The sequence below is a fragment of the Clytia hemisphaerica genome, unplaced genomic scaffold, assembly GCF_902728285.1.
Source record: "Clytia hemisphaerica strain Z4C2 unplaced genomic scaffold, Clytia hemisphaerica genome assembly, whole genome shotgun sequence".
NCBI classification, from domain to species: domain Eukaryota; kingdom Metazoa; phylum Cnidaria; class Hydrozoa; order Leptothecata; family Clytiidae; genus Clytia; species Clytia hemisphaerica.
This window is the reverse complement of record NW_027103855.1, coordinates 1605035-1629064: the sequence shown is the minus strand read 5'-3', so window position 1 is coordinate 1629064 and position 24030 is coordinate 1605035. Positions and strand designations below refer to the sequence as shown.

Genomic DNA, 24030 nt, shown 5'->3' with positions numbered 1-24030 from the left:
TGCAAGTTGTCTGGTCGAAAAGATTGTCATTTTTGTCTTTTTTGTGTTAAGACAAAGATTGTTTTGCTCAGACCAAAGGTTGATGTTGTCTATTTCATTTTGGACCGATTCGATGGCGCTCTGCAGTTCTTGGATCTTTGTGTGTCGGAGTAGCGTAGTATCATCGGCATATAGCAGGTATGTGCTCGGACCGTTGGTGTTTATAGTGGTCACATACAAGTTGAACAAGATCGGGCCAAGTATACTCCCCTGTGGAACGCCAAACTGTACGTCTAATTTGCTCGATGATTTATCGTCGATTTGGGCGTATTGTTTGCGTTCTGATAGATAATCTCTAATCAAATAAAGTACTTTTCGAGAGAAGCCAAGGTTACTAAGTTGTTTTATTAAAGTTCGATAGTCAACGGTGTCAAAAGCCTTTGAGAAATCGGCAAATACAGATAGCGTTACTTCGCTTCTGCTCATTGCAACTTTAATATCGTTTTTCAGCTTGAGTAGGACGGTTATAGTTGAATGCGATTTTCTGAAACCAGATTGACTCTCGAGGTAAATCGATTTTTCTTCGATGTGCTCGGTTAATTGTTGGAGGATAATTCTTTCAAAGACTTTTGACAAGATTGGCAAGATGCTGATTGGTCTGTAGTCTGTCAAGGATTGGGGGTCGGTGACTTTGGGAACTGGGCAAATTCGACTAGTTTTCCATTCTTCTGGGAAGGTCGATGATTGGATACAGTTATTGATGATATCGGTTAGAGGTGATGTGAGATATTGGGATACTGGCTTGATGAATTTTGAAGGGATGTTGTCGGGTCCGGTGGAACAATCTGATCTAAGTTTCTGGATAGCTCTCGAAACTTCATCGTACGTAGCAGGACGGAGATGGAAGCTGTCTGGATGTTCGGGTAGTTCTTCAATGAACGATTTTGAGAGGTCTCCTGCATTTCTTCCTGTTGTCCTCATGGCAGTTGAGTTGAAAAACTTGTTAATTTCGTCTGGATCAACGTCCATGCGTTTTTGTCTGGGATGTAGTAATTTGTTGATGACTTTCCATGTTTCGGCTGAGGATTTGTTAGCTAGGAGGTTCTTAAGAAATTTCTTTTTCGCTCCTCGGATGGTCGATTTGAGGTTGTTCCTCACGTTTCTTAGTTGGTCAAGTTGTTCATTGTTGCGGTTATTTTTCAAATTTAGCCGTAGTTCATTTTTCTGCCGTTGTAAATCTCGGACATCAAGATCTTTCATCCATGGGGACGAAGGACGGGTGAGTTTGATCTTACGTACAGGTGCGTGACGATCGATGCACTCCGTGATAAGTTTATTAAGTGCATTGACTTTGTCTGAGGTGTTATCGAAAGCATACACAATGTTTAATGGTAGTTGTTGAAAATCATTGATATAGTCTGCGAGTACTAAAGTTCGTTCGTCTCTAATGTATTTGTGCCGCGGTTCATATCGAGGTTTGTTGATTTTGAGGATACAAAAAGGTGAATCGTGGTCTGAGATTTCGTCACATAAAACAACATCGCTCGCTATAAGTTTGGTGTCAATGTTTGTGATAACATGGTCGATTAGAGTTTTGGAATTTCGTGTTGGTTGGGCTATAAGTTGTTTGAGATTGAGCGTTCCCAGTATGTTCTGGTAAGCTTCGTTTGCTGGTGACGGTACAAGTAAATCGATGTTAAAGTCACCTGTAATTATTATTGGACCATGATGAACAATTGCGGCTTGGGAAACAAGTGATTCGAATTTGTTGAGCCACTCAAGTTTTTCATTTTGTTTACTGCTTGGCTGATACACAATGCCAATCAAGACATTCGAGAGACGGTTCTTGCCAGTCAATTCAATCCACTGGTGTTCGATAGTTGTGTCAAAGGATTCAATATCTTTACGGGCTTTGTGTTTGATGTCTGTTTTGATGTAGTATCCGACACCACCGCCACGTTTAGCATCTCGGTTTCGAAAGTCTTTTTCGTAGCCATCTATTTCAAGGTGCGATAAAAGGTTCTTGTTGTCTTTCAACCAGGTCTCGGACATTGTGATGATGTCGAATTGGTGCTCTGAGACGTATGATTCGAATTCGGTAAAGGTAGATGCCATAGATTGGGTGTTGAGATGGGCTACGGATAGATGTTTACGGTGCTGGTTCAGCAGAGCAACTGATGGACTGACAAAGTCGTTAGGAATATGGTCGGCAGAGGCGTCCAGATCTTCAAAGTTTCGAACTATAGCCAAGATGGCAGAAATAATGACAAGAAAACATTTATACTCTTTGATTTTTACGAAGTATATTTAACATATCTTCCTGTTCGATTCATGGGAGAGATCTATATACTGAATACAGATTTTAACTTGGGATTCACGTCTTGGGAGTTCTCACAGATACTTAATTCGTTAGCCAAAACATTTAATACGACTTCGAATAACCCATCTGTTTTCAGGACCTCATTCATTTGCACCGAAGAATTCACCAATCTACAAATTCGGATGGCTTTAGATGTCTATTTAAGAAACATGTTTGGCGTATTGAAATATCAGACTTTTCACAAATTTAAAAATTTGTTGATGAGACAGTTTAGGAGGAAAAATTCCATTCGAAAGAAATTTTATTACGTTTCCATGTTGCCGGGAGGAACTTGGAAACTAGTAAGAATTCCAGAGATAGGAACGGATTACCTATGCAGGAAATGTATCTCTCCAATATGTAGCAAGGGGAGAGAAATTTATTTTGGAAAGAAAATGGATGACAACAAACTGTGGAATGAATCTTATGGATGGTCTTGTAGACAGTGCAAACAAACCTACTACAAACCATATGAAGGGAATAATATTACTTGTGAAAAATGCTCCACTTTGATGCTAGCCACAGATGACAGAACTAAATGTTACGATCCTTACATAGTAACTCACATAGCCTTAAAAGATAAAGCAGCTAAGATTGTATTATCTATCTGCATCATCGGAGCGATTCTAACCATAATCATAATTTGCGTATTCGTTGGGTATAGACAGACGCCAGCCGTCAAAGCATCTGATTACCAAATAAGCATACTTCATTTAGTTTTAGTATTGTTATTATTCATCGTTAGCCCTGCTGTGCTTATGGTTAAACCAACAAAATGGAATTGCTTTTTCCAACCATTAACTATACTTCTATTTTGTGTTTGTCCATCGACGATCATTCTAAGTAAATCACACAAAATGCTGACAGCGTTCAAAGCAAAGACCATTATTACTTCGCAAGAGAAAAGGAAATCACTTCTCGTTCAATATTCTATATCTCTTGTGATTATTTTTGTCGACTCAGCAATCTTAATACACACTTTCATGACACATCCTATCCAAATCTCAGCACAATTCGATCATACTGCATACCGAAAGCGAATATGGTGTGATACAGGCTACCACACAAACATTCAAATAGCACTACTGATTATCCAGTACCTGTTCACATCAATACAAGCATACAGGGGACGGAATTTGCCAGCATTTTTCAACGATTCTATGGCAATCGCTTATTCCTCATTCATATGCGTGACCACTTGTATGATTATTTATCCGATTTATTACACTAATCAAAACAAAGAAATTCACACAGCAATACATTTCTTAATTGTACCAACGAGCCAGGTTTTGTTTTTGTTGGTGTTCTATGGTTGGAAGATTCGATTGATTCTATTTCGATCACATAAGAATACTCAAGGATATTATAATTTTCAGATGATGGAGATATCGAGAAAACGTGTTGATTTTGAAATGAGGAAGAAATATAAAAGTCATTAACAACATATTAAGTATGAGATCGTATAAAATCGCCCGAATCTTTATACAGTTCTGTGTACTGGGTGGGCCCGGATCTTAAGAGCGCCGCGTGTCAAGTACAGTGAGTCTTAAACATTATGCAACTTAACTGACCTTCATTGATGACAAAACGTTCGAGTTGTTGAGCCACATCATCGATGACTGACAGTAGCATCCTGAAGACAGGGGTATCGTTCAATAGACACAACATTAACTGGAATCCAGATGGTTTCGACGCTTTTCCCAAATTGATACCTTGAGAAATAAAGGAATGGAATTGAATTATACAAGAAATGTCTATTTTCGGTCGGAAATATTATTTCCGATAATAGACATTTCCAATAATTATTTCTATTGAAGCTTGTAATTTTAAGAAAAACTGTTGTCTGCGATACAAACATAAAATGGAAATTCATCTGTCACCGCAACAGATTAAAAGAAGGTTGGGTTCAAGTTAAATCGCCTAATTTCTTAGTGACGGTTACTTTTAATGCCCCTTAACACTCGAGCATTGACCCATCTCAAAACGTTTTGGCCGATAAGTGTGAAAAATGTAAAACGGATCCTACCTTGAACTTCTACGAATCGTTCAGTAAAATGATCAGGTTGTGGGTTGTATTCTTTCAAGATCTTCAACAAAATTTTCAAAACTTGCGAACCTACACGCCACTATAACGAAAAAAAGCATTTCTTTTTCAATTATTTTTCTTCGAAATTCCTAAAAGAATGACGAGGTTGGCTGCCAGGTACCATTTAACAATTTTTAAAATGCAGGTCATTGAGGGCTTCTTCAGACTTTTACATTAAATGTGAAATACCGCTTGAAATATCTATCAAATTCGAAAACGATGATTTTTATATAGGCTGTTCAAGAAATGAACACAACCCTATCCAAAGTGTTTGCGTAAATAGTAATGATGTTCAAACGAGAAAAATCTCAGGCTTGTGACGGCCTTTGGGAAAAGCCGAACGCAATGAACAAAATCAGTTTTAAAAATTCTAAGAATAAATATTTTCAGCCATTTTTCACGTGTTGTAACAGTTAGTTAGTTTTTACACAAAAAAATCGAATTACCTTTTCACGTGTGTCTTGATAAGCTCTCGTTTTGAAAGTCAAGAAGACATTCTCCGTTAAGAACGTCAGATACGGATGAAAGCCAGGGATTCGGGAGCCCGCTCCAAGGGTTGCTGGTACTGCAATATCGGTCAAAATATCAACAAGTTTTGTGAAACCAAGAGTTTGTGGGTATGCTTCGTTACGTGATTCGATTTCGAGGAGTTCGACAGCTATTCCAGATTTTGGACCGTTTGTTTCGATAGTTTGTAAAACCTATAAACAGAATAGTCAAGAATCACCAAGAAAATGTTTTTACAAATCCCAGACATTTTGTACTGACAGTTTTGCATTTGATCTTGAAGAATAGCAAACGTAAAAATATTGTATTTCTTAAAAAGAAAGAAATTGGCTAATACCTGAGCAGCTTCTAGGGAATGCCATAGGGAAACAGCAACTTCCGGTGATTTGGCAAATGCAGCAAGCGTTTCCAACAGAAGTCCTTTAAGACTGGGTGGTACAGAACAACACACCAACCCAAGTAAAGAAGCAACAGGAAGCCATGATTGATTCTCACAAAATGCAATTCGTACACTTTCATTCTGTAAGTAAGAAGGGAACGGTAACACACAAAAACAATTTCAAACCAAAAGTGATTAAGAAACAATGCCTTACCAGGCTATATGTTAAGTGAAATACCACTAAACATTTAAACACTTCTTGGAAAATAAAAAGTGTTTATAAAGTTTATACCTCAACTTAACCTTTCCAGCGCGCGACATTTTTTGGAAAAATCTCAAAATTTAAAACTTTTTTTTGAAACCCAAAACTTTAAAGTAGCGTCAAAGCTTGTATCTTGAGAGTTAGACAATGGTTTTGGTAGAATTGGAAAGGTATTTCTATACTCTTTCTAAAAGCATTCGGTTTATGCCATTTCGAATCAAGTGGTCAGGAGCTATGGCCTTAAGTCTGAGACTCGGTATATGAGCACATTTTGGACGTTCATGGACGTCATTCGGGTCTGAAGGGTTAAACACCTTGTATAATATTTTTTTAGTTTAGTCTTTATGACTATAATCACTTTACTAGACAAGTAAATCGTTTACTCATAAATTGACTTTGAAAATGGTAGTAGTATCTTACATTTTCAGCAACACATTTGATCAAGCTTAACACACTTTCGAGTCCTTCCAACTCTTCTGGTGAAATTTCCTGGTGTCTGTGCATGTGTAAACGATGATCTGAAATGGAACAAGTGATACTTTTATGGACCTACCTGGTTTTGCATCATTCAGAACACAAATAGTGACGATCTATTAAAATTAGTCGTTTGTTTCTTATAAAAACGTTTAGAAACCAAAATTTCATGCTCTTGAAATATGCTTTCATATTCAAGACTTCGTGAGCAAAAAAACATCTATCTAATCAAAAAATTGAGTAATTTGGCTAATAACATTGATGTATGCTTATTAATAGTGATTCTTATAGATAAAGATGCGTTTTTTTTAGCTGAAAAATTCTTTTTTAACAAAAATCTGCTTGAGCCATCTTTTACCTACTTTCATGCAAAAAAAAAATGATCCAATATTTCACAAAGTCCAAAAAAACCTTTTTTTAGCCGTTTTTAGCTGAAATTTACCCAAAATTTTTTTTTTCAAAAATCGAGCTCCGTCACATTCGAGGGCTTATAATTATGTATCTTTGTGCAAAAAATCATAAAGAATGAAAAAACCAATCTCGAGAAAAGCTAATACCTAATTATTGATAACGTGCTTATAAATAAATATCGAATTTGGCCAGTTTTTCTATGAAAACACGCCAAGCAACCAAAATTTCATGTCTAAACACACATATTCTTCAAAAGTAAGCCCTCATAAGCAAAAAAAAATTGAGTAATTTGACTAAGAACATTGATGTATGCTTATTAATAGTGATTCTTATAGATAAACATGCGTTTTTTGAGCCAACAAATTTTTTTTGCAAAAATCTGCTTGAGCCATCTTTTACCTATGATGGTACCCTACTTTCATGCAAAAAATCAGAAAATATTAATGATCCGAAGTCCAAAAAAACGTTTTTTAGCCGATTTTGTAACCATAAACCCTCGATCAAGGAAATCCTAGAAGATGTGTCGTTTAAAATTTTCAACTGAAAAAAATTTCTAATCAGGCTTTTCAAATAACTTCATAAGTTCATATACTCTGATTCGAACCTCTCTTATTCTATTTTTTCTGTAATTTAAACTAAGTCGTGTAAAATATTCTCCGTAACTCGAACCATTCTCTATTTGCCATGCAAGTCAAAAAGGGAGAGAAAGAACTGCAGGTAGGAACAAGTTCTTGTAATAATATTTCCAAAATGAGAAGGTGTAGTACAAACCTGGGGCATCTGGTGTACTCCGTAAACTCATGTAATATTGTTTGAGAGAATTGAAAAAGTGATCCCATGACAACGACAAGTTTCCAGTCCTCTCGTTGCGTGACAACAAACGAAAACAATATGTGGCAGCTTGCTCGTTGTTGGAAAGGGATGCCAACATGTTTAGGTAGGAAACGTACAGTGTTTGCATCAAAATGTCGCCCGCCAATCTGACGAATTTATTCAACATAAGCTGAAGAGGAAAAAACCACGGTCGAAATGTTTAAAATTTCAAAATAATCTACTGTATCCAATGAGAGAGACACATGTAATCCGAAATAATTACCCTAGAATAACAATGGCGGTTACAAAGTTAGCTATTTCAAATGGTCGTCAACATGACTTTTTATCCTTCTGGGTTGGTTCCACCTACTAAAAGTCAAATCTTTCTGCATTCCTCCACAGAAGATCAAATAATTTGAGTTCGGGTAAAGGCTATTATTTGCAACCGTATGACTTCAGAATGGGGTGAAAACAGATCACTTAGGTTTAACTATTGCACGTGTTTAGTAAACATAATAGTGAAAACAATCAAAACAACCTACCTTCTTTTGGTCAAGTGCTTGTTGCTGCTTTCTAACAGGGTGAGGTGAAAATGCTCCACCCAAAGGCTCTGGCGGTATCCAATATTCACAGTTCAAATGCAATCCGTGAGTGTCTCTCTTGTAAAGAGAACTTATCTAAAAAAGAAAATTTGGGACATAGTCAAAGAATCAATTAGTCCAATTCTTATAAGGTGTGTGGATAAGGGAAATATGAGGTCCCTTCAAATAGATAAGATTAAACAAGTCGGAGCTTGAAAATTTAAGATTTTCTTTGAATCAATTCATGAATTGAAAGGAAAAAGAGGGCAAACCAAATATCACTGGTCAGACAATGAGCATTAGAGCTGAATTCACAATTAATTTGACTTACAAGGTCCATAAAATCTTTGAAGTCATGTGATAAACCTCGTGGTGGTTCCATTCCTTCAAAAAGGTGTGCTTCCACAATCCTTGCATTCTCGTCTCCACTATTTCTCCAATCTTTGATCTTAAAAAAGAATGGTTGAAGATGATTAAAACTATTATAGAGCCATAGACATATTGTATGTATGAAAAAAAACTACTACAATCATACAAAAATACCAAAAAGTCTATGATTCAAAACCTCGAGAAGTTCAAGCCTATAAGTAAAAGGATAAAGAGACAGCATTTAAATTTTTTTTTTCTATTGGCAAGAAATCAAAATACCTTCATAGGGAATTTGACAATCAATGATGTGATGAATGAATGCATGATCTTCACAAAATATTCCTGAAAATGAAAAGGACAGATAGACTTGGAGAGTTCCTGGAAATTTTCCTTCTGTCCACTTCTTCTTTCTGTCTGCACCACAATTAGTTTGGTGGCAATGAAATATACTGTGCAATTCGAACTACAACCAGGGTGCAGCTATACAGTGATAAGCCCCAATTAGGACGAAATGCATAGTAGACCTGCACTGTCATCCAATCTCCTAATAAAAGAAAGCTGGACAGAAATTCTATCATTTTCTTGAAATACATAAATATTTCAAAAAAAAATACATGAAAAGTAGTTTTCAAAGATTATCCTCCAAAAAACAGTTCACCTTTTGTTTGAAAAATATGTAAAAAGAGCTCTTGGTAAATCTAAAGATTCAAAAAATTCTCATTTAAAATACAAGGTTACATATTACGTGGAACTGGAAGCACTTTATTAACTGATTAAGAAAGAAAAAAAGCCCACCTCACTATAGAATTTACTGCTTTCTAGGACACTTTTACGTAGAAAATGGAAGACTCCATTAGCCACCACAGAACTCATGATCTCTTCGTCATCTTCAAAAATCTCTTCAAAATCTGACAAATCCGGGTGTGTGGAGCATGTACGTAAAAATATTGACCAGCAGAATTTGATTGTTTCTTTTATGCCACTAGTTTGCCAAAGATTATCGTCAGGTCTGAGTAAAGTTTTGTGCATTGAGGTAAAATAAATTTTGTCTTTGAAATATGGTAATTGTTGATCTATGAGTGAGGATAAAATAATTGATAAATGAAAAAATAACAGATAATGCTTCAATAACTGATACCCCTTTTGATTCATTCATGTAGTCGCATATTCTCAATAGCTAAATTTCAAAAGCTAGCTAAAGAGAAAAATCGAGCCCTTAAAGGTTTTCTATGGGAAGCTTATTTTAGGCGGTGTCTTCATGCTGAGTCAGATAAATTAAAGCTACTTTTTTACGCAACGTTATCCTGCAAACAAGTGAAAGATCGAAAGTTGTTTCGAGATGTGAGCTCACATTCTATTGCTCTTGTAAACAAAAAAATAGTAAAGATGATTTCGAACAAATTTTTTTAAACGAATGTTTTGATTATAAGATAGAAAACGTTCTATCTATTATAAACATAAAAACATTCGAAAGAGTATCAGTAAAAATCTCTATGTTTGAGGAACGATTTTTTATTCAATGTATTTTCATTTTTTCAAAACCTTTTTCTAATCTTCTCGCATTTGTTTTTACTATATCAGCATATCATCGGACCTTTCATTCAAAACAAAACCTTTGATATAAACAAGATTGAGAAGGATCTTACATTGTGTATCTTCAATATTCTCCACAGCCAAATCCAGAATATCACAATTAAAATTAGCCAACAAGGAAAACAAAACTCTCATTGTGACTGCATCCAATGATCCATCGGCAGTGTTTGGTGCAATAAGTTTCAAGTGGTTGAACAGTTTTTCACAATCACTTTTATCTAAAGGATGCTGACATGCAGTTGCAAATAAACAATCTCCTAGTAGTAATTGCTGTTCGGTGATAAGTTCTGTGATCATATTTTTATGTTTTCCGTCAGATAGTGCATGAGCATCTTCTAGCTTCTTCAATTCTTCTGGTAGACTCAAGTCTTTCATGAGGTTTAGTATCACTGAGACAATACCTGTTGAGAAATATAAATACAAAAAGAAATTGCAATAAACCAAGCGCGTTGTAATTTAATAAATACAGAGTACCTTGATACCTTTAGTGTCGGTCCAAAGTGTGTATCTTTCAAACTAACCTTTTAAGTCACTGGTAATGTAAGAGGAGATAACAACTTAAGTAACAAAATTACCATTAGAAATAACATTTTCAGTAAACTTTGTGACAAGTTCCAGAATTCTGTCATCTAATTCCAAAGTCCATGTTACACCAGGTCTAGCAGTTAATAATAATTTGAGTGCTGCTAAGATACTACGTCGACCATCATGATAAAGTAAAGCACAAATGGCAGGATCAGATATTCCTGAAATTAGAATCAAATGATTAGAAAAACAAATAAAAAATATAGTCAATGAGAAAAGTTTCTTTGACCATTATAGTGAAATCATTGCCTTTATCTTTAAACACAACTTTTCTACTGTCTGATTTATAATATGAAATTACTCAAATCAACTTAATTTTTACTTCATTCAGTGCTGCAAATAAGGAAATCTCATTTGGCCAGTAATTTTTCGTGCGTAGCAGGGGGGGTACCAAGTTGTGGTACTGGACCAGTGCCGAAAAGTTGTACTTTTGTTTTTTGAAATTTATCTGAGACCACCACCACTTAGTACCCTGGTACTAAGTTGAATTTACCCCTTAAAATAGGTATACCACCCCTTAGTACCCAGTACAATCTTGATATCACCATTGAGAAATGACACACCACCGTTAAGTACCCTGTACTATAATTGGTTTTGGCCTAAAATGAGTTTGAAATTTCCATAAAAAATGAGCTCTTGGGCTTTACCCTAGGTTTACAATAAAGGGGTCCAGAAATAAGGGCTACCCTTAAAATTTTTCTGGGCCGCTCTTCTAATATCAATCCACAGGGTATTAGGCATGTCTGGTCCAAATTTGGTGCTTTGTTCCAAATTTGCACGATAATTACAACAATCAGGCCTACTATGCAGGCCAATCTCGCACTTATTTCTACCATATGTGTAGATATGTAAAAATCGTAAATCTACCATATGTGTAGATATTAGAATCAGTAAATCTACTATATGTGTAGATATTGTAAATCTACCATGTGCAGATAGGTAAAAATCCATAAATCTACCATATTAGTAGTTAAGGTATAAATACTATCCAGACAATCTAAAAAGAATGACAAATAACTATTAAAAAGCGACAAAAAGAACGAAAAACCTTAACCCTAACTATCAAAGAACGAACTATCAAAGAACGGCATATTTCAAACCCTAACTCTAACCCTAACTATCAAAGAACGAAACGAAATATTTTGCTGTCCACAACCCTGACCGAAAGTGACTGTACCACCCCTAGCGATTCATTCCTCATAGTTTATCACGGGAATTAACTGTGTGTGGTTTATAAATTATGCATGCGCATAAGTCTTTATGTTAGAGCATTTACCGTATCTACACGTATATGGTAGATTTACAATATCTACACATTAGTAGATTTACAGGTTCTAATATCTACACATATATGGTAGATTTACGATTTTTACATATCTACACATATGGTAGAAATAAGTGTGAGGATGTGTTGCACTATGATAACACCAAGAAGAAAACAAAAAACAAAAGTTTAATAAACAATAAACTTCATAAACATCCTAATAAGAATGGTAAGAAATATAGACTGCCTATAAAAATAATTTGTTTGTGATTTTTCAGGATTTTGAGTGCTTGGTGCCTCATATTTGGTATTGAGACCCATTTAGTCCCTTGATACAAAGTTGCAATAATGTTTTTTTCAATTAGGACCACCACTTAATACCATATACTAAGTTGTTTTTTACTTACCTTATCAGACCACCACCCGGCACTGGCCCCCACAACTTAGTACTGACCCCCCCCCCTGTGCGTAGCAAGCTGAAATGACCCTATACTAAGATTGGTTGAACACTTAGTTTAATTCAAAAAAAGGGACTAAAGAAATGTAATTAATGTGATTAATAATTACGAAAGAAGCCTGTAAGCTCATAGCTTTGAATTTTAACCAAACAAAGTGAACAGAATGATTGGTAGAAACTACAAAATGACAGTAATAACACGTCACCGACCGCTATTTGCAGCACTGTCATTTCTAAAAGAAATACCTGGGAAATTTGGAGATTGAAGCTCAGCTGCAAGTATTAACTCCACGCATGAAAATTCATTTAAATTCAGAGCATTGCTGAGCAAAAGAACATCGTGTATTGTTGATTCTTTTAATGTGATAGAGTTGCTTTCTTCATTTAATTTCAAACCAACAGTGGACGACTTTTTGACTTGTTCACGTTGTGCTGTATTTTTGCCCTAAATAAATAAACAAAATAAACAATCAGATTTTGTAAATTAACAAGAAACACAGAAAGCCGTTTTAGTTTTCTAGAATTAGAAATACAATTGTAAATATTCTTACAGGGTTTTTCAGCAAATTCACAAAGACTGCTCGGTGTTTTGTAAGAATTTCATCTAATTCAGCATAAACCTCACTTTTCCGATGAACTATAGCAGTTTCAATGATTGAAAGGATATCTTTAAAAGGAATCCACATGCCTAAAATAAAATGAAATACTTATTAGGCAAAAATGAATAAAAAATGTTTCTTGAAAGCTTTTTGTAAATTTCATCAGATATACAAAAAGTCACCCTGGTAGGGTTGGGTATGGGTGTGTTTTGGATGTGGTTACGCAGCCCTGTGAATCCAAGTCGGCATTCGGCAATGCCGACCTGAAAGCCGACATAACTTGAGCTGAAGTCGGCTTTTATTTGCCGATGTAATTTACACTCTAGGTCGGCGTGCCGACAAAAGAAATGTTTTGGGTCGGCAAAGCCGACCTAAAAGAGGAAAAATATTATTTGTTAGGTTAATCTAATTGTGTTATCATTTGATAACACATGATAATCGAGCCTCATTCCATTCTCATTATAAAACATAAAACTTATTAACACAATCATTAAGGATGGTTAAACTAACTGTAGGAAATTTATTGTCTTTGCCGACCTAAACAAGCTACTTAGGACGGCTTTGCCGACCTAAAATGACCTCTAGGTCGGCAAAATCGGCCGGTTTTGGCCGGCACTTATGTGCCAATATGATTTTGTCTGAATTCACAGGGCTGGGTTACGTATCAGATTGGCTACCAATTGGGTTATTATCAGTTAGGGTTAGGGTTGATAACCTAGTCCATTTGTTTTGAAATTGTGCTGCTTTGATTGGTTCAACTAGCAGCCTGTTCCCCTGTTCATATTCAAGATTCAACAAAACATCCTTGCGCTTCTCTTTTTTACGGCATCGAAAATAAGGCGGCATCGAAAATAAGCCAGTATAGTAAAATACTGGAGATGCTATGTTTAAAAGTTTGGGGCTTTTTTTTCCAGAGTCATAACTTGTGCGGGTCCGCAAGGCTCGAAATAACGATTTCAAGTGGGTCGGACAAAATGTCCAATCAGGGTTGCTTTAGCTTGAAAATTATGATTTTTGGATTGGACATGAAGCTATTTGGGTCGGACAATGTCCGATGTCCGACCGTTATTTCGAGCCCTGGGTCCGGGAACCAGACTGTGCAAAAGTCATATACCGAAACCACTACTCGAAAAAAAAGCGAAATGTACCAAGCAGAAGAGGGAAGAAACTTCTCTGGCAGTGGAACATCAATACTTGAATAGCAACTCCAGAAGATTTTTCAAATTTTAATTTTTTTTTCAAAACCTATCCTATCTTGTAGAACTTTGAAAAAGAAAGAAAATGAGGGGTCATAGGCCTCTAGAGGATAAGTGGTTGTAAAGATATTCAAATTTTAGTGTCAAAAATTTGACTAAAAATGTAAAAAAAAGGTTAGGAAAATAGCTTGGAAAAATTCGAAAAATGTGTCAAAAAAGAAAAAAAAGATATTTCCCAGTCATGGTTCTTTTTAATTTTGCATATCTCTTTTTCTAATGTAGCTAGAGACCTGAAATTTGGAGGGAGAATTCTGTATATTTATAAAACATAGAAAAAAAGTTTGAAGGGTTCATGGAAAAATGAAACATTTGGTTTGACGTCAACGAAAGTTGCCTGACTTCTGGAGTCGCTAAGAAAGGAAAGGTTTTCATTGATTTTCGGTATATTTTATGATATGACGCTAATATGACGCTATGGCTCGGGTAAGTTATGGCATGTCTTAAAATTACCATAATTTTTAAATCGCATTAGCCGGCAGAAAACAACCAAACAAATGACTGAACATGAAGGGTACTATGATGTAGTTTCTAACCTGATGTGTAACCTAATTGTTTTTTCGCTGATTTTCGCGAAAAACCGCAAAACTGATTATTACGTCATAATCGATGACGTCATCAAAACTAAAAATTGAATTTCTCAAGGATCGTTTATCCAATTGTCTTCAAACTTTCACCAAAGATGTATCCTACTAAAGTCGATATTTTAAAAGAAAAACTTTTTCAAAATTCTGATTACGTCAGCAAAAATTAGGATTTTTCGTTTTTTACTAATTTCTGCCAAGACCAATGAAAACGCTTCATTTCCCCGGATTAAAGTTGTGTCTACACTAACACGCGGGAAATAGTTAGAAAAAGAGAGAAAAAACCGGGGGTCAAATTAAATTTTTCTCCCTTCTTGCGGCAAACATAAAAGACTTTAAAAGACTAAGAGTCCATTTATTTAAGAAAGGGGTGTTATATCATAAATAAATTATGTAAGTAAGTGATATTTTAAGTAACAAGTTCATTAACAATTTTATTTTGAAGTTTGTTTTTAAAAACAAAACCCCCTTGCTAGATGATAATTTCATTTTCTTAACTTATGGACCCATTTGGAAGTATTTGTAGTACAGATCATTTGGCAGTGTAGTTGCAGCCTATACAAGAATTGGAATCTAAAGTCTGAAGTCGTAACTCCTTGCCAGTGACCCCGCAGAGAAATTTTTAGTTGGCAGACGCTGACTTTAGGTTGGTTTGGAAATTGTTTTATTTTGAAATGTAATCTTCACTTTAGATGAATACTTTTATTTATTTGGATTCATGAAATGGATTTTCAAAAGTGCGCACCAGGCTACACCGGATTGTCTGGTGCGCACAGCCTTTTCTTAAAATGAATATCGCTAATGCGTGGTCACGAGCACTGTTTTCTAAAGTCTCGAAAAGCTGGATATTTTAGCTAAGTAATCTGAAGTAATTACAACCAAGGAACTCTGGCGAGAAAGGTGAAACTTTGTGTTTTCCAAAGCTTAGTTTTTCGAAAAGAAGAAAACACAGGATCTAACTTGTTCACAATGCAACAAGGTGCAAAAAGTTCTTGGCAAACAAGTCGTGATTAAAGAAACAAGAAAAAACTTGCAAAGAAGATTAAATCTTTGCGCATTTTATAAATAAACATTCGTTATATTTTACTGGTTGATATTGCTTGATTTACTGTATAGGTACATATTCTGAGAGAATTTTGCATATTGATAATTTCCATGAAAAATTTGTTTTGAATGCGATTTTGTTTCTTTTCTTTTCTTGTAAAAAACATTAAATGTCTTATGAACGTCTCCTTTATCTCATGACACCCCCGTGTTTTCTCTGTTCTGATTGGTATAGGAAATACCTTAAAAGGCAACTTTTTTGGCGAGAACCAAGTTTAAAATTAAATAATTTTTTGAAAAAAAATTGCCTCGCGAAAATAAGTCCTCATGAAAATTAATCCCCTTAAGGTACGTTCCCTTTTCAGGGGGGGGGGGGTACTTGTAACACAAGGGTGACTTTTTTTAACTCCTCTGTGAAAATCTATTCTCACAATCACTCTTTTTCTTTCCATTGATAAAACCGAAACACAATCGTTACTTCCCTAAATAATTGTGTATGCAGGTGTATGTTTTAATTGTTCAGCGATTATTATGTAACTTTAGATTTAGATAATTTTCTTTGAATTTACATTGTCTAAATGGGAGGGGGTAAAAATTTTGAGAAAAAAAAACGAACGTACAAATGGGAGGGGGCACTTTAAAATGAACGCTGACGAACAAGGGGGAGGGAGGGGTCTGAAAATAAGGAAATTTGGAGGAACGTACGTTTTGAAAGATCCCTTTCATCATGGACATTCTTAAAGTTTTAGGGAAAATCATCCTAAAATATTCTTACATCATTCTTAGGTTAGGATCCTAATTCAGACTATATATAACATTTAGTAACGCCTGTGCGTACCGTAGAGTCGTTTAATATCGACATGCGTCTTGTTATTTTGACATAGCTGTAGGCTAGTCTTCGAAATAAAAAATAAAACATAAACAAATACATACCAAAGTTATCAATCAATCACTAAATTGTATTCTCCCTATCACGTCACAGATTGTTGAAATGTAAGAAACGTGAAGTGGGTTTTTTCGAAAAGAAAACTTTAACGATGTAGTCGCTAAAAACTAATTATAGCATGCTTTCATTCAACGGAACGAAGATATCCAAATCAAAACAACATTTTGCACGCGAGGAATTTTTTAGTAGACCTTTTTACCGTGAACCGAAAATAATAAAAAGAACCCGGTTTCCTTATGAATTTAATGTGACCGCCATACTGGCCATCACGGCGTGCGGCCTCTTAGCGCCTAGAGCGTGTGTTTTTGATAAATAAGGAAGGGGAAACCAGGCTAAGCGTGCGAATTATTTTCATCACGTGACTTGAAGCGTAATAAAGTTGTAAAATTTCAATGATGGACACGGGAAAGTTACGAGGATGAAGTTTGCATGCGTTTCGTGTGCTGTGTAAAACTGCTTATAATTTGGCTGTTTTTTTAATTGAAAGGATTGCAATGTTTATTGAACTTCTAGTTTGATGGATGAACTTGTTTGATAAGAATGATACCAAGAATTTCATTCAAGGTTTGTTTTGATTATTTTACAGATCCGGTGTCGACTTTAGAAGACGCATGTCGATATTAGACGATTCTACGGTAGTCTTTACACAGACGCCTGATTGAAACTAAAATCTATCACTAGATTTCAAAAATTGTAGTCCTCCAAAACATAAGAACTGCTAGATACAAACAACACCAGAATGTCCGGTGAATCGGCAGCCAGTATGGATTCCACGAAATCTCACGCCGAAGATATTTCTCCGTGCAGCAAGCCTCACGCCAAGCAAAATTTCTTTTGTACCAACATTCAATTTTCCAATAAGGGTGCAAGATGGGAAAAGAGGCGCATGCGCCAACATAATTAATAAATTGACGCGAGCGCAAGCGAGCGAAAGCAAATTTAGCCAAACGGAAGCTAAAAATCGATGGATTATGGAGTCATTCACGCCGAGCTGGAATTATTACTTTACGCCAACTGAAAATCAAACAATCTTTGTAAGTACCCTTACGCCAATGCGCCAAAAACGTTTCAGTTGTACGTCGAAGAACTTCGGCGTTAGTCAGTTAGAAACACTAGCGTCCCGCCAAAATGTGTATCAAAGATTAATGCTGCGAAAGCACTATATCGTTTACTTACTCTTAAGCAAAAAAATGCGGCGCAAAACTTCTAAAGGGATTCATCAAAAAATAACCCGGCGCTTTTTAATAAGATTAACATTTTCAAAAACTTGGAGAAATTGCCTAAAATTTGAGCCATAGATGAAAAAATTTGAGCCAAGCCAACCTTGAAAACTAATTTGAAGATCAACTTCCCAAGAAAAAGATCTACGGGGGAGGCGGAACCCACCTAGATCCGCGCACCACCGGATAGGCTGTATTTTTACTTTAGCGTATAAACAAGGCCATAAAAATCAAAGCACTGTCTCGGGAATTGAATGACAAATTTTGGTTGGTTGATTTTGGCTGCTGCACGTTTTATTTTGTTTTAAACTTTCAAGTTTTAATTAATTGTCTTGCGAACTTGATTCAGGTAACTCTCACCCTTGTTGTGCAAATGCATCCTGTAGATGACTGATGTTGTTTTTTCTGAAAGCTAGATTTCCTAGTGTGACTAACTGTTAGACACGAAATCCATACTGGCAGGGTTGTAACCACTGACCTTTATATACCCTGGACCAAGCTTCTCAATCCCAGCCAAGCAAAATCTTTGATCAGAGTTTTTTGAAAATTGGTACCCTAAATGGCGGCACTACTCGATAGCGGTGGTGTAAATGCATCGAGAGCGTTAGGTCGACTACTTTTCCTCAAATTCTTTTGATGATGTAGCGGCGTTAGACGTTAATTTTTAACACTGCAATGGCTTCTCCTCGGGTACCAATTCCAAAAAAACTCAAATCAAAGATGGCAGATATTGCTTGGTCCAGGGTATATAAAGGTCAGTGGTCGTAACACACGGTTTTTCTAAAAAACTAACAAACAATTTTTTAACCTCCTGACTGGTTTGCGTCAAGTGGACGTTAAAAAGATGTGTCATTATACTAAAAAATATATGGTAACGTCTTAGTATACTACATTGGAACACGACTGAAAGGCAAAGAAAAGATAAAAGCAAATAGGACGTAGACTGGTCGAAAAAAAAATTTTTTCACGTGAACTTACCGCCATCCGCCGTCGCCATCTTTAATTTTTGCTAGACTAACAACAAGTCGTATTCGATCGCTCTTGATAAGAGCACAGCGATATGAACACAAAAATGGGCGGAAAATATCAAAAACTATTTCTTTATTAATTTTCACCAGTCGGTTCACTGTTTTCACAATAAAAAGGAAATGAGAAACAATTCAATTTTGATTTACAAATTGGACAAAATTTTCTAGTTGAAAGATGCAAGGAGCTTGCCTTTTATGTATTGAGTATTTTATTTGTCTGACCGCCCCTCTTGCGTCTCTTGTCGCCGCCACAGTTTTCGTTCTGCAAATTATTCATCGGAGCCTACAAATCTGTAGAATAAATTTTCAAGAATCCTTTCGGCCAAGACGTACACAGAGAAACAGCCAAGATGACGTGAGTACAAAAAACTTCTGGTTTTATTCTTGCATTATCCTTCTGAATCGAGCCCTCAACCCTTCAGAACAGTCCTAGTTAACAAGCCCTGACATCTTACTTTACAATTTCACCTTTATTTTAGGTCAAAAATCACTCGTGAAGCCCTATACGAATGCGTAACTGCAATCCGCACCGGATCCACTGATAAGAAACGCAAGTTTACTGAAACTGTTGAGCTTCAAATTGGATTGAAGAACTACGATCCACAGAAGGACAAGCGTTTCTCTGGAACTGTCAAATTGAAGAACATTCCTCGACCAAAATTAAACATTTGCGTTTTGGGAGATGAATCTCACTGTGATCAAGCTAAAGCTAGCGGACTTCCATGGATGGATGTGGAAGCTCTCAAGAAGTTGAACAAGGATAAGAAACTTGTCAAAAAGCTTGGTAAGTTCTTGGTTGTCTCTGAAGATACTTAATGTACCAATGATGAGTTACCACTTCGGTCCGTGTTTTTGATCTATATGATAACACTGAAGTTCTGACGGTACACGATTGAATTATTTTTCAAAAGATTTGTATGATGGAAATTAATATTTATGATGACTATCACTTCCCGTGTTTTTTATCTATATGATAACACTGAAGTTCTGATAAATATTAGATAATGTTTGCATAATTAGGATGTATTATACTAGCTACTTGGAATGTATATATGATGAGTTCTCACTTCGGTCCGTGTTTTTGATCTATATGATAACACTGAAGTTCTGACGGTACACAATTGAAATGTTTGTCAAAAAATTTGTATGATGGAAATTGATATTTATGATGACTATCACTTCCCGTGTTTTTGATCTATATGATAACACTGAAGTTCTGATAAATATTGATAATGTTTGTATAATTAGGATGTTGTATTCTCAACTTCAATTGAGCTAGAATCTGACTGACAATGTCTGTATGTCCTTCTGAAAACCCTGGGGCAGCCTGAAATTTTGCACCTTGGGTGAATATCTGGGGGTGTTTTTTTCATTTTTCAAAAATTTTGATTTTTGGGGCCTGGGGACAAGTTTTTCGCCAAACAAGGCTGGAGACTTCAAAAATTGTTCAAATGGGCTGAAATTTTGCACACTTGTTCCATGGGTGAATATCTGGGGGTCTAAAATTGGGCCTATGAATAGTTTGAAGCCACTGAAGTTGAGCCTAGTGCGTTGCGCACGTTTGACTATTATACTAGCTACTTGGAATGTATATATGATGAGTTCTTACTTCGGTCCGTGTTTTTGATCTACTTGATAACACTGAAGTTCTGACAACTATTCAAGTCATTATGTTTATTTTACTATTCAATAAGTTTACAATAAAAGGCATTCATTGATGTAATTATATTTGCTACTCTCGACTGATTGGATGACGAGTACCCACCAAGATCTCTGAGAATGTGACTTGTAACAAATTCTTTCCTCTTTGACCTAACCTTTATATTCACTTTATTGATCTTTGTTGCCTTCGATGATGTTATCTTATATTTGCTACTCTCGACAGCTTGGATGACGATTAACCACCAAGATCTCTGAGAAGGCAATCTTAACATTTTATGCTTAATCCTCTTTCAATTCTCTATGCTGGACTGCTTGTTTTGTGATGATAATGCCGGAATATTGGTTTCTATTTTACAGCCAAAAAATATGATGGTTTTGTTGCATCTGACACTCTGATCAAACAAATCCCAAGGCTTCTGGGTCCAGGATTAAACAAAGCTGGTAAATTTCCAACTATGGTCACCCATACTGAAAAATTGACAGACAAAATCAATGAAATGAAATCCACCATCAAATTCCAAATGAAGAAGGTAAGGTTACCAGGACCTTGGCATATCTAGCTTCAGTGCATGATTGTAAGGCCAAGCAACTGGAAGGCATTTGCCGGACTCTTTCATCTGGAGTCTTAAAACTTGAGATGTTTCTGTATTTCTTCTAATCTACGAGCTTTAACCCATATCACTAATCTATAGCAAAAAAATTATTTCCTGTTGAATTTGTTTTGAAATGATCTTTTATTGTGCAGTGGTTTTTGGAATGTCGCACTGTACCACTATAAAGATTATTACATAATTTAAACTATTTAGGTCTTGTGTTTGGCTGTTGCTGTCGGCCATGTAGAAATGTCAGATGACGAAATGGCTCAAAACATCTTCTTGGCTGTCAACTTTTTGGTTTCTCTTCTGAAGAAAAACTGGCAAAACGTTCGATCTCTCCACGTCAAGAGTACTATGGGAAAACCCCACAGATTGTACTAAATCAATTGGCTGTATAATAAATTTAAAAAATCAAATTTAAAGTTTTCTGTTCTTGATTACTCCCCGAAAATCCCAGAAATATGCCTGAAAAACTTTTTTTGGCATTTTCTTCGAGGTTTTATCATTGGTTTTTTGCTTTTATGTATTACCAATGCCCAAAATGTGCCTGATTCAAATTTTGGGGGAAAACATTTTTCCGGCCGAAAATACCGGAAATTGCCGTTTTTGCAGATTTACATTGTAAGAGAGGGGGGATTTAGTGTTCCTTTTTTTTCTGTTTAGGTCGCTCTATTTTTTAGTCAAAGCACTTGTCAAACGTTTTTGGAAATCTAAGGTTTGATTGTTTTTGGAAGGTAAAAACAGTATGAAGCATTGTTTTTATTTGAGAATTAAGGATTGCAAATCTGTTATTGATGTTTGTTTCTCATATTTTGATTATATCTTTTTAACTCCAAGTAGTTTTATTGTTTTTTGGATTTTTAACATTTTTTCTTAAAATGGCGGCCTGTCAGACGCTCCTAGTCTTGGACTCAGCGTCATAAAAAAATTATCAAAAAGCAAAGTTCAGCCAAAAGTATAGTGCTTTGACGAAAAAAATCTAGCTATTTTACAAACTTCACCCTACTATTGAACTTTTTCTTTTATATTTCTACGTTTTGAATTCGCACCAAAACATTATTGATATCAATGCCCACCATTTTCTCTCTGCCCACTAACTTTCATCATCAGGTACTTTAATGGGATAAACTTTCGCGGATTTGGGTGTCATCCGCCAAAACCCGCGAAATTAAATTCCAATTGAAATTTGGAAGGGCCTCAAAATTTCTAATCAAAACTCAATATATGTCAAATAAATACTTTTTGAATGGTTACTTGCATCATGAAGGTAATAAAAATATAGATGGAGAGTCAATGCCTTTTGTTCTATTCTGATTTATCATCGGAAGCAAACAACTGTTTGGTTGCTTTGGGAATAAGATGATTATTTTGGGTATATTCGTGGAAATATTTAAGATGAATGAAAAGACATTACATTTTTATCAAGTAAAACGTTTTTTTTTTAAGAAACATTAGGCTCAGAATGCCTAAAAACTAAATGCTGAGAATGAGAAAATAACATTTTTTAATTCGGCTTTTTATAAGAACCTTCCAATCAAGGCTAATTATGTCAAAAAGTTTAGAAACATGTAAGAAACATTTAAGGCTAAAGAGGCCGATCTCTTAAGAAACATTGAGGCTGCTTGGTTAAACTAGTTTCTTATAAAAAAAAATACGTGTATTGAAATATAATATATAACCTTGGCGTTTGATTAAAATTAATTATGGCACAGCAATTCCAGTGATCTACACTCAAATACGCTTCTTTCGATGTGTGAAGTGATATGCTATGACAAGTGGAAATCTGGACAGGCCTTAATTTGCCGCAGACCATATCTAAAACCGACCCGCAGTTTAAAACACACAAGCAAACAATAGGATGTTTCTAGACATTTACTTTTCCGGAATCAAAGCAACCAATGAAATCCACATAGTTGGATTTTTTTTTTTGGACTCACTGGATTTCTTTTTTGGACCCACGGGTTTTTTTTTCGGACCCACGGGTTTCTCTTTTGGACCCACGGGTTTTTTTTTTGGACCCACGTAAATGATCACACTCATAACATTGTCATGAAAATTAAAAAAAACTTCACATAATAAGCACAATACTCCAAACTTATGGGGGAAGCTGCCCATAAAGCCATCGATAGATTTAAAAAATAACATGATTTGACAGTATAAAGATACAAATCGTGAAAATAGTGTCACCCGAGAAATTTTTGAATTTCCCGGATAGGCCCAACCGCGAAATTTTATCCCATTAAAGTAGGTCCATTCAGCATTTAGTCTCACATTGGGCTTTTCGTCACCCCCTCAAAATTTTCGTCACTTTTCCTCGACATTTTTTCCCCGATAAGGTATTAGGGAAATTGAGCATCCTTAGGTAGTGTGATAAGCTCAGGAAATTGTGGCTGTGGCCACAGGATTTAGTTTATGTTTAGGCTTTAGTATGATCTGTTTAACTAAGATTTGGAAAAATCAGAAATCAAATCTCAGTCCCATAATCCGTTTAAGACTAAGAGTCCGAAAATTAGGAAAATTTCATTTTTTTGTCCCTGAAGGAAAACATCGAAAATTGGTCGAATTAGTCCTTAATAGGTTCGTTCACAAAATTTTCCAATTTTTCCTCTTTTTTAGTTTAAAGTTATAGCAATTCTTCCCGGGGGGGGTACTACCCTTGTCGACCGACGGGGGTGCTCCGCTGAGGTTCGAAAAATGGACCCTACGTGGGACTCGAAATTTGCGAAAAAAGTGACCCTGAATGGGACTGAAATTCCAAAATTTTCTCAAATTTTCTACTTTTTCCCCAAAATTTCCAAAAATAGGCACCCTACGAGGGACTGATTTTTCTATTTTGGTGTTTTTGCGACCCTACCTGGGACTCGTGGAGGTTAAAAAGGGTACCCTGACCAGCGGAGCATCCCCGTAACCCATCTTGCCCTAGTACCCCCCCCCCCCGGGCAATTCTTACATTTACCTCGTAGATTTATAAAGCCCGAA

The 24030-nt window shown here is 35.8% G+C and overlaps 2 protein-coding genes and 5 non-coding genes across 7 annotated transcripts in view; 6 read left to right on the top strand and 1 right to left on the bottom strand.

Annotated features, from left to right (window-relative positions):
- The window catches only part of LOC136808250 (nuclear pore complex protein Nup205-like), a 61052-nt gene extending 42226 nt beyond the window's left edge, over positions 1–18826 (bottom strand). Inside the window, exons 1-15 of the mRNA XM_067064790.1 lie at positions 18744–18826; positions 12671–12807; positions 12366–12564; positions 10389–10559; positions 9867–10214; positions 9016–9293; positions 8500–8562; positions 8183–8299; positions 7813–7947; positions 7229–7460; positions 5993–6090; positions 5269–5451; positions 4871–5125; positions 4365–4464; positions 3910–4050 (exon numbers count right to left, since the gene is read on the bottom strand). Of these exons, the coding sequence (XP_066920891.1) occupies positions 3910–4050; positions 4365–4464; positions 4871–5125; positions 5269–5451; positions 5993–6090; positions 7229–7460; positions 7813–7947; positions 8183–8299; positions 8500–8562; positions 9016–9293; positions 9867–10214; positions 10389–10559; positions 12366–12564; positions 12671–12807; positions 18744–18762 (2476 nt within the window). The 5' untranslated portion in view covers positions 18763–18826. The remainder of the gene's footprint in view (positions 1–3909; positions 4051–4364; positions 4465–4870; positions 5126–5268; positions 5452–5992; positions 6091–7228; positions 7461–7812; positions 7948–8182; positions 8300–8499; positions 8563–9015; positions 9294–9866; positions 10215–10388; positions 10560–12365; positions 12565–12670; positions 12808–18743) is intronic.
- A 238-nt stretch (positions 18827–19064) lies between these two features.
- LOC136808256 (large ribosomal subunit protein uL1-like) lies at positions 19065–21473 on the top strand. The gene is made up of 4 exons (XM_067064798.1): positions 19065–19148; positions 19273–19577; positions 20813–20985; positions 21262–21473. Exons 1-4 carry the CDS (start codon positions 19144–19146, stop codon positions 21430–21432), a joined length of 654 nt encoding a protein of 217 aa, XP_066920899.1. The 5' UTR covers positions 19065–19143; the 3' UTR covers positions 21433–21473.
- LOC136808279 (small nucleolar RNA SNORD18) lies at positions 19612–19679 on the top strand. The gene has a single exon (XR_010846856.1). It is a non-coding gene; the product is annotated as a small nucleolar RNA SNORD18 (small nucleolar RNA).
- On the top strand, positions 19841–19908 carry LOC136808280 (small nucleolar RNA SNORD18). Its single transcript, XR_010846857.1, has one exon. It is a non-coding gene; the product is annotated as a small nucleolar RNA SNORD18 (small nucleolar RNA).
- LOC136808278 (small nucleolar RNA SNORD18) lies at positions 20383–20450 on the top strand. The gene has a single exon (XR_010846855.1). It is a non-coding gene; the product is annotated as a small nucleolar RNA SNORD18 (small nucleolar RNA).
- LOC136808277 (small nucleolar RNA SNORD24) lies at positions 20503–20574 on the top strand. Its single transcript, XR_010846854.1, has one exon. It is a non-coding gene; the product is annotated as a small nucleolar RNA SNORD24 (small nucleolar RNA).
- Positions 20641–20714, top strand: LOC136808276 (small nucleolar RNA SNORD24). Its single transcript, XR_010846853.1, has one exon. It is a non-coding gene; the product is annotated as a small nucleolar RNA SNORD24 (small nucleolar RNA).
- Positions 21474–24030: the final 2557 nt, after the last annotated feature.